This window comes from Lissotriton vulgaris, chromosome 4_1, assembly GCF_964263255.1.
Source record: "Lissotriton vulgaris chromosome 4_1, aLisVul1.2, whole genome shotgun sequence".
Taxonomy (NCBI): Eukaryota; Metazoa; Chordata; class Amphibia; order Caudata; family Salamandridae; genus Lissotriton; species Lissotriton vulgaris.
Genome location: NC_141691.1, coordinates 1,516,947,371 through 1,516,958,127, shown reverse-complemented (window position 1 = coordinate 1,516,958,127; position 10,757 = coordinate 1,516,947,371). Strand labels below are relative to the sequence as shown.

Below are 10,757 nucleotides of genomic sequence, written 5' to 3'. Positions count from 1 at the left end.
CTCCTGACCGGATCGGGGTGATTGGCGATATCACATGCTGTGGTTCAGTGCGCTGGCTTGTGCGGCTATTTTATCTTCACGGAGCACAATGTGACTGGACGGTTGCGGTACTTTGTACGTCTTGCAAACACTGCGTTTGTAGTATTACCCCCCCACCCCCACCAGCCAATGACAACACGAGATAACAGGGACATTTATGGACTGCTGCGATCTTACTGCCACATCTACACATCTGCATTTTTAGTGTTTTATTTGTAAAAGTGCAAAATACAAATACAAAACCGATATAATCTGAATATACAGTATTAACAACGCACAGGCCGACAATGTACGAGCCCATGTCGTCTTGCAGCGTCCATTGTCTTTAAGAGTCCAAATAAATTACTTTTTGTTCTGACATATTCACCATGTGCCTTTGACGACCAGAGGTCGGGACTGCAGAGAAAGCCACAGTACAGCACCCAACCCGCTCACTATTTAGAAACTAATAAATTACATGCAGTTCTTGAAAAGTCTGAGAGCGACCCTCTGTGAGGAAGAGTTCGGGGTCGTCTGACTTGGCATACACGTTCTGCTTGAATTGTCTTGATATGTGGTCGGTGCTGTGGATGAAATGCGGAGTCCTCAAACACTCTGAAGTGGTAGTAGCACCTCGAAGTACTGGCATCCCAGAGCACGGCAGGCATTCCTCATCGAGGAGTCTTAGACTGGGGCTGTCGTGGGGATAAAATGTGGAGCCGCTCACGCGCTGGGGTAGTTGTAATAGTACACCGCCGTGCTGGCGTCCGAGAGCACCGAGGAGATGAGGCCGTTGTCCGCTGGGGGCAGGTGGGCCTCGTGCCCGTGGTACCCCATGAAGCTCAAGTACTGCTCGAACTCGGTGCGGTCCACCTCCCCCAGCAGCTCGGCCTGCTGCGCCTGGCTCAGGGCGCTCAGCGGGTGATGCTCGGTTGGCGGCGAGGGCTGCTCGTCCGGGTGCCTGCCGCCCATGCCCGAGGGGTACATCTGTCCGTAGTATAGATGAGGGGGCGTCTGCCCCCCTTGCGCGCCCTGCGCAGAGTCCAGGTGCCCCAGGGGGTCGGCCTGGGCCAGGTGCCGGCTCTGGGGGGCGCTGTAGTCGGGGTGGTAGCTGTAGGGCAGCCCTTGGCACTCATCCTGCAGGTGGGCATTGTAGTAGGCGGGGTGCGGGTCCCCCATGTCGAGGGCGGGGGAGGATTCCTGGGGTGGCAGGGGGTAGCCCTCGTAGTGGCACTCCCGGTAGTAGTGGGCGAGGTGCGGCAGCGGGCCCGCCTGCGCCGGGTACCCCTGCGGCTCGCTGTAGGCCAGGCCCTCGCCGCCGCCCCCCTGCGGGTCCTGCAGGTGCAGGAAGCCGGCCTCGGGGCGCTTCGCCCGCTTCACCTGCTTGCGGCGGCGCGGCCGGTACTTGTAGTTGGGGTGGTCCTGCATGTGCTGCACCCGCAGCCGCTCGGCCTCCTCCACGAAGGGCCGCTTCTCCGGCAGGGTCAGGGCCTTCCACGACTTGCCTGTGGGGGGAGAGGAGAGAGCTGGTGAGTACAGGAGCCCTGAACGCACACACACCTGGCACACTGAACACTGAACACAAGCAAAAGACCAAAAAAACAGATGGATTTAGGCCCAGATCTCTGTACTGGGGTGAATGTATGACATTGTTCTGCATTCTGTCCATCAACTGTTGTTTTTCACTGAACACAAGCGCACGAATCCTCACCACTGTGCGTGGAGGGCATACAGAGCCGGCACCCTCCCACTAGAAATGTCTGGCCGTTTAAAGCACTAGAAAAGCGCCTGCAACACGGGAGACCTGACCACTTTTGATAGCTAAGAGGTTGAAAGTACACCACAAAAAGAAACGCGATTCCCCTACTGCGCCTTAAACAATTAAGGGATTAAACTGGTCTTTATGGCTGCTATGAATATGCGCTACTTGCGGAGGTAAACGCGCATCTTGTGCTAATTCTGGATATGGGGAAATATACGCCAAGACAGTAAGTATAAATAAAGTGTAGTTACATGCACACATAGTTAATATATCTGCGGCATCCGATCCAGGCACCTTTAAAAGGATGTCTTTAGCGGTGCAAGGACAGCGGCGCTGCAGTGCTGCCTGCCTTGCAGTGGAAATGCCGCTCATTCATCTTCAACAGTCTGTGCACTTTCAGCTCCAGGCACAACACTAGTGTAAACATCATTAGCAGGGCCGCGGAGATCCGCCTGCGCGATAATGAAATCTAGATTGGAAGCGCCTTGAAGACTTTTAATGTCATCGTGAGCGCTGTTAATGGAAGTACTTATATTTCAATTAACAAGAGACCTACGGAGTCACTGCAGGTAAAGCACTTTTCGTTCGATTTAATGAGACATCCACGAGACACATGCAACGTAGCTACTTTAAGAGACGAATAGCGAAGAGAGGCGCATCCCGGCATGTACATTTCATCAACCTCACTTGTTAATTTGGAGTTTTCTGTAATTGCCCGTTTCATTGCACTGCCTTATTGGCTTGTTATTATTTTCTATGGTGTACTGTTTTTTTCACTGTAATGACACCCGTTATTTGATCAATAAACTTTTCTGAACTAAAAAAAAAAAAAAATGTCATCAACCCTTTGGAATTCATTCAAAGTTTTCCGGGACAATTTGGTTATTATTATTATTATTATGATTGCTGTTGATAATAATGTCCTTGAGTATAAACAGTTTGCTGTAACGGGTGATCTTTGGCGTCCAGTGACTAAAGAAAGCCGGGCCCTGCTCCCAGAAGCACACGGCCGCAAAGACCCTCGAGAGCCCCCACTCAACTATGCCCTATTCGTAGGGTGACCAGATTTTGAAAACTAGGAACATTTAGAGCTGTGGAAGAACTGCAAATCACCTCTGCTGAGGGGCACAATAACTTAAATGACAGCGCTCATATCAAAACAGAAACACCAACGACAACCAGAACTGAGGCATTAAATGTAATACAACTTTTATACCCAGCCTAGTGCATATTAATTCAATTACATGCATATACACGCTCCCTCTGCTGTCACCGTTTTCAGTCGACTCTCTATGCAATCCAGAACGTGATAAATTAAAATGTTTCGACATGTGCCGTGACAGCTGGTGGAAAGGGACTATCCCGGGAACCCGGAAGGCTCGGCCTGGTCGCCCCCTCCCCTTACCTAGCATCTTGCTGAGCTCGGCGTTGTGCAGGTCCGGGTTCTGCTGCGCCAGCCTCTTGCGCTCGTCCTTGGCCCACACCATGAAGGCGTTCATGGGCCTGCGGATGCGGGGCTCGCCCTTGCAGCCCCCGGCCGCCGCGCCTCGAGGGTGGCCGCCCTCTGCCTTCATCTTGCCGTCCCCCGGGGAATTCATGGAGTCGGGTGCCCACTGGCAGTGCCCGGGCTGCATCATGCCCAGGGGCGCCACGCAGCACCGTCCCTGCTGCTGGTCGTCGCTGGAGTAGCCGGCATCGGGGCTGCTCATGGCTCTGGGGGGTACTCTGAGGGCACAGTTGGCACTGAGCTCGGACTGGGGCTGGGCCGCGGTTCATACCCTGCACTCCCGGCCCGGCCTCCTTAAACCCGAGGCGCCGGCCAATCCCCGGCGGGGGCGGGGCGCTGACGGGAAGGTGTCCGAGGGGCGGGACGGAGACCGCCCTGGGCCGGGGGCCGTGCCCGCCCCTGGCTCCCGCTGCAGCACCTGCCGGAGGGGGTGGAAGCTGTGCTGGCTGGGGGTGACAGGTAGGCGCGACGCCCCCAAGGGCCAAGCACCTCAACTGCCAGCCTAATGTCCAAACTGATCCCAAACAAACAGGAAGGGGGTGTGGGCTTTGCAGCGCTATAGGCGCTTTTAGTTTATAATAATGCTCGCGGCAGGTTAGGTGCCGGGCAGGCACCCTTCGGGATTCAACAGGGGTAAGCAACTGGGCTTGTTTTAACTTGATCTCACCAGTGAAATCGGCGGAGATGAGCACTGTTTCGGAAGATGACAGGGAAACCCCTTGGAGCCATGTAAGTCGGTGAGCTTGTTAGGAGGGCATTCATCTCAAGGGGTGCACCTTCTGGTGGAGTATGCCAGGGCGGTATAATGAATGCACCCCTCCCGCCCCGGCAGCTGTTTGAACCGTGCCCCGGTGCACTGCACCTGATGCCCCAATGCAAGCTACGCCCCGGAGTATGACCCGGGTAGTAACAGCAGAATGTGTTTGCCGGCAAGAAATCTTACCTCTAGCTCTGGCCATCATTTATTTTTTATCACAATAAAAACAGAATGTCTAAAAAATGACTTTTCCTTCCCCGATACAGTCCACTCTGCTTAAGTCTGGAGGGGGACAGTGAACATGAAAATGCAGCAGGTGCGGCGTGTGAGCCCGAGGCGGCGCTCGTGTCCCCGAAACCTACCACCCCGTCAGTATTCGCCCTCTACCCCACAGTAAGCGCCAGCTTGAGGAGCAAAGCGTTTCCAGGATGTTCGTAGATTAAAAAAAAATCCAAACATATCTACTGAATACAAGTTATTAGTCCAGGCATATGAATATTACAAATACTCTCTTAACAGGTGTCGAAAACTGCTGACATCTCTCCACTGCATTTAAAGCGCTAGACTTTTCACGTGTGACTGGATCGTGCAAACGTCTGCCATAAAAATGCCCACATTCCATTCGAACACACGCATGTACACAGTAAATACCTGCGCACACATACATGGTCTTCGAGAGCGCGCTGCCAGCGCCGTCGTGAATAAGCGTGCACTAGTTTTCCACTTCTCCAGCCTCGTTTTGTTCCTGAATGCACCCGTTGCTGGGTCTGTTGTGACCTCCCTGAGCCCGGGCTCAGGAGAAATTTTTTTGTTCCAGGTGTATGTGAGAAGCGCTCATGTTACAGTGCAGCATCGCAGGGCTGTTTCCTTTGTGTTTAGACTTTAAGTGCCACATTTGAGTGTAAGATAACACGTGTTGCAGCTGGAGCGCCGAATTTATCTTATGCAGCGTAAACTCTACAGAACACATTTTATCCCCGCGCACGGGGATATGAGGTCTGCTCCGCATGTTACCTATGTGGATAAAATGCGTACCGTAGAGCTGCTCAGCAGCAACACCTGGTATTGCAGACACCATTAATCTGCGGGGTGTAGAAACGCGTGAAAGTGTCTGTGAGTGTGTGTTTTCTTCTACGGCAGCAGAGTCTAAGGACTTAAACCTCAGTCCGCAGCTCCGACGCTTATATTCCATCAGCAGATTGGCACCGGTGCTGGCAGTGCCAGCTTGGCACAGCCAAGTCTCGCGCTCGGATACTCTGCTCACCTGGAATCCTGACGCGGGCTCGGTGGGCCCCTGGGCGCGTGAACGTCTCTCGCTAATTATAGGTGTGTGTGTTTGGGGGGGGGCGGGGGGGGGGGGGGAGAGAGTGGGGCTGCTGGGCTTCGCCCATTTCAGCTCCTCGGCGGGGCGCTTTTCTACGTGCTGTTTCCATCTTAACACGAACCCCACACCCTGCCTGCCCCCTCTGAGCCCCGCAACGAGCAGGTGGTGCCCCCACTGATACTCTCTGGAGCTCTACGGGCTGCACGCGAAGGGTCTCTTCATGGCTGGTGCTCTTTAGTGCAGCACATTCCTGATTTTTAGTCCCTACGCAGTTTGTGTGTTTGCGTGACGCTAGAGCCGGTGTCTGTTTGAGTGCTGCTTGGGTGTGTGTTTGGGAAGGGGCAATGTGAGTTTATCGAGCACTGTGATACGTGCCAGCACTCAGTACCGGCCAATTTAAAGCACTGAATATATGGGTATTAAAATAAACACCGTTTTCTTGAATGGACCTTCCAAAAATTACCTTAGTCGAACGATATTTTCTCTGAGCCTAATGGACCCTTTACCAGCGCTGAGGAAATGCGAGGCGTCTGCGGATTGTCGATGTCTCAGCAGCAGGGGAGGTGTCGATGCAGCCACCAGTAGCATCCTTGGGATAGGGACGGCTGCGCTGCGCAGCGATGGCATGAGCGAGGCGGGCACGCGCCCCACACTGCTTGAATCACACTCACTCTCACCCCGCGTGCTCGTTGGGCCAGGGCATGGCCAAGGCCGCCCCCCCACCCCCCACACGGAGCCTTGCCCCTGGATAAGGCCACAATCAAGAGCAGCTATGGTGAGGCTCACGTGAACTTACAGAACATTACAGTGTAGTTCTCACGTCACTGCTTAAAACAACCCCTGCGCTCCCTGCCCACAGAGAGGTGGGCACAGGGCATGCACCGAGAGGTACCAGATGCACAGCAAGGCGCTGCCTCGGGTGAAGGTAGGTCTAGCGTTGCTGTAAGCTGCAGGTGGACACAAACAGGACCCCCACCGGTAACACTGAGCCGAGAGTAAGGCTCAGAAGAAGCTTCCTATGTCCAAGTGTATGCACGAGGCCTTCCTATGTCCAAGTGTATGCACGAGACCTTCCTATGTCCACAAGACCTTCCTATGCCCAAGTGTATGCACGAGGCCTTCCTATGCCCAAGTGTATGCACGAGGCCTTCCTATGCCCAAGTGTATGCACGAGGCCTTCCTATGCCCAAGTGTATGCACGAGGCCTTCCTATGTCCACGAGGCCTTCCTATGTCCACAAGACCTTCCTATGCCCAAGTGTATGCACGAGGCCTTCCTATGTCCAAGTGTATGCACGAGGCCTTCCTATGTCCAAGTGTATGCACGAGGCCTTCCTATGTCCAAGTGTATGCACGAGGCCTTCCTATGCCCAAGTGTATGCACGAGGCCTTCCTATGTCAAAGTGTATGCACGAGGCCTTCCTATGTCAAAGTGTATGCACGAGGCCTTCCTATGTCAAAGTGTATGCACGAGGCCTTCCTATGTCCAAGTGTATGCCCGAGGCCTTCCTATGACAAAGTGTATGCACGAGGCCTTCCTATGCCCAGTGCATGCAACAGGCCTTCCTATGTCCAAGTGTTTGCACGAGACCTTCCTATGTCCAAGTGAATGCACCAGGCCTTCCTATGCCCAAGTGTATGCACGAGGCCTGTTTTTTTCAACCATACCGAGAAGACCTGTTTATATTCAACTGCACCGACGAGACTCAGTTATATTCTCTGATGCGGCCCTCAGTACTTTGCGAGGGACCCAGCAGCACTCAGTGCGTGGGGATTGATGGACCCTGAGAGGAGTGACTCTTCTTTCTCTCCTGCAAAGGGATCCTCTGGGTCTGTAGGACAGACACAACTTCTAGCCCTGGGAGCACTGAGTACCTGCAAGGACTGACACCTGAGATGGGCGAGAGTGTGCAATATGAAACATCTGTTACACAAAAAAAAGAGACATATTTCTGAAACGGGTGTCATGTGCGCCATGTACAAGTTAACTCAAAATATGCAACAGTCCTCATTAAAACAAACGCCGCTTTAAGAAACGTATTAAGGGTTGGGGGTTCCTACAGTATTTTTATTTCAACTTCCAACTCCCCTTTTTTTTTGTATCAGATCACAGCATTCTCCCTGGTTTGAGTGGAGCACTTTCCCACACTTTCAGTAGGACTTGGTCCCAGCTGCGCTGAAAAGTGTAGGAGTTGCTTGCGTTTGCACTAGTTCGTGAATACCCTAAACCTTACATTTTGCTGGTGTTACACGGAGCGCTGTTTACACTGTGGGTGTATAGGATAAAAATAAAAATGCCATTGGTAATACCCAGTGTGAAGAAAGCTAAAAACATTCGCGTGCATTCTATCACATCACATCTTTTCCCACCTGTAAATCGGAGTTACACTGGGTGAAATCCTTACACATCAGGACCACAGTGCATCCATTTGACCCTTCCCGGGTCCATACTTTGTCGTTGACTTCTGAATCCATGTCAGACAAAGACGAATCAACCAAAAATATCAACAACAGAGACACACAAATAATAAAAACGAATGTACCGTTATGATTATTAATATTTTTATTAGTCAGCACACGCTGAGAATTATGTCGCTTCTAGGCGCCGATGGTGGTTACAAACACGCACTAAACGAAACAGGCCGACATGATCAGTTTCCACAATCCTGCAGTGAGAATTGTGCTCACTTGTAATACTGCTTTACACAACGATGAGACAATTTTTTCAATATTTCTAAAGATATATTTTAGTTATTAAGGCCGCCATGGACACCTAATTAAAATACATGTATTGAACGTGAATTTAAATATGAAAATGTATCATCAAGACAAAGCTAATAAGCGAAACTACAAAGAAAGCATTTGACAAGTGTGTATTACTTCCAGGCCTCTGAATCCGGCAGACCTGGAGGACCACGCGCCCAATAAAATGCAAATGGCGCCGGACAATGGACAGGTCTCCCAGCCTTTGTGTGGGAACCCTCTGTACACGGGATCAAAGCCAGGGAAGAGGGAGCGCTTGGGAACTTAGGGCGGTAAGAGGCGCTAGCCGGGCTCGACAGTGGGCGAATGAGGGGGACTGTCTGTGTACTCTCGGCAATGCCCTGTAGCCCACAGGAGACCCCCAGCCCGTCAGACTGAATTATCAGCCGGACGGTGGGTTTATTAACCTGGCGTCAGCTCGGTGCCAGCCTCCACACCAAACAGAGCCAAGGGGAGCGCGGCCGGGGGCACTTATAGGGCACTTTGCAGCCACTAGTGATGGAATAACATTTTCTCTTCAGCGCCACAGGCAGCACCAGTTTTCGCGAAACCCGGGAACACGTCTCGTCACCTCTCCTGCAAACATTTACACTTCGCCCCGTCCTCCCCCGCGCCGAACTTGCCCTGGGCTGACATTTCCATCCTAGACAATGGCTACCTGCCCTGCTCCCCGCCCCCCACCCAACCCTTGACCCCGTCTCAGAGGATGTCAAGGAGAGGATGCCCGCGACCTTCACACGGGCACACACGGTTTCCACTTCACCACGTCGCGCTTCTATTTTTGACTCGATGCACAAAGTGGTGCTGAAGTTGAGAGACAGTCACAGATGGCACATTTACAGCAGCAAACATCCGGACCGCTTCTGGAACCCTCTCAGAGTTTCTTCTCTCGCTATTTATTTACATTTATTTTGGCGTTTATAAGTCACATATATATATGTGTGTGTGACAGCTTTCAGTTCAGTGCTTAAGAACTACACGCACAGCAGTGAGCCCGGAGCAAACGTTATCGGTACCTTCACTCCCACAAGGCGGTACGGCTCTTGGCCATGCCCCTCCGCACACCTAAGCTCGCCCCCTGCCGCCCTAACCCCCACCTTGCCCAGGTTCTCCACCCACTGCCTCTCCTCCAGGTGGCCCTGTATCCCTTAGACCACCTCACCCCGAGGGGCGCGGTCTACTGCTTCCGGTGCACACACCCCGCCTGAGCAGCCACCCTTCGTCATAAGTGAAAACCAGACGTTTTGTGTAAAAAGAAAATACAAAACACTGCTTTTTTTCGACTTGCAGCAAGATGCTCGCAACGACGCGTTACCATCACGTGACATGCAGTGATTTAAGTGGTCACGTACTGTCCGGTACTGAGAGCATACAACTCCTACATCTGAAAGGAGCAGCACCACTTCTAAGCACTGTTTAATGGGAGTGCCGAAACTTCTCAGCAGTAAACAGGTACTTTGAGCAGGAGACCCGACCCTTCTCATATATCTATTTAAACCAGTCCAAATGTGTAGTTTGACCATTGCCCCCAGCTCCCAGAGACAAAAAGGCACTACTTTCCATAGGACCCGGATCCCCCAGCATGGCCCCGCCTCCCCCTAGTTGACACACCAACCCACAATTGAAACATCAAAGAAGTGAGTGGGTTTAAAAAGGCCATGTTTAATTTCAACATTTCATAAACATGACAAAAGCAAAGTAACATGCATAATCAAAATTCACAAACACTTTTAATATTAACTTCCATAAATGCAAAATCATAAATGCAAAATCATCTCATCGCCCCCCAGCACCAAGGGGGCCCTCTGGCTCGCATCTCGCACTGAGCCTACCACGCAAGGTGCAGCGCACCTGCGCCAAAGAGAGGTGGGCCCCAACCTCTGATCCTTGTCCGCCATTTCCAGGGCCCACCGCCCCCCGACCACCAGGCTGCCCTGTGACCCAGGAGGCTTGTGATCTGTCGCCCTAGCCTCCCAAGCCGGTGGTCACATCTTCCCAGCGAAGAGCTTACAGTCTCCCCCCTCAGTGCTGGCCTAGGGAGTACGCAAGGCGGACTCCCGTCTATTGTGTTAGTCAATGTCACTGATCGCAGGTCTCTTTACCGCAAAAAGCCGCCCCTTCTAACTCCTAAGCAAAGGGACGGGTGGGTGGGAATTTAAACTTAAGCTAAAAGGAGAGGGGGGTGGAATGGAGTCGCCCGGCGAGGTCGTCAGCTGGAGTGGCAGAGGGTGAAGAGAGACTGAGGTCAAGGTGCCCTGACCCTAAATAGGGCAAAGGACTCCGCCCCCTGCCACCCGGACATACGTGTTAGCTGACCCGGAAGTACTTGGCGGCCGGGTGCCAATTGGGCGACCGGCCGCCCTAGACCACGTGACGGGGGGCGAGGCCGGGGGGCCCGGGTCCTAAGGGCGCGCTTAGTTATACTCGCACTTGTCAGGAGAGAGGCCAGAAAACTCCAAGCTCAATACCAACGGTGCGTCCAGATGCCCGTATGCGGCCAGTGCCAGCAGGTCAGGTATGTAACCACGTGCTGCCATTGACCGGGGCTCGTAGGATATTGTTCAGTCCGTCACCGGAGGGCAGACCATCTGCTGTATTTAGACCGTACGTTCAAAAGTAATTTTTTC

General features: G+C 52.8%; 1 protein-coding gene across 1 annotated transcript; it reads right to left on the bottom strand.

Annotated features, from left to right (window-relative positions):
- Positions 1 to 233: 233 nt before the first annotated feature.
- SOX17 (SRY-box transcription factor 17) lies at positions 234 to 3,533 on the bottom strand. The gene is made up of 2 exons (XM_086966964.1): positions 3,186 to 3,533; positions 234 to 1,523 (listed from the first exon to the last, which is right to left on the bottom strand). The coding sequence occupies exons 1-2, from the start codon at positions 3,487 to 3,489 to the stop codon at positions 742 to 744; spliced, it is 1,086 nt and encodes a 361-aa protein (XP_086823090.1). The 5' UTR covers positions 3,490 to 3,533; the 3' UTR covers positions 234 to 741.
- Positions 3,534 to 10,757: the final 7,224 nt, after the last annotated feature.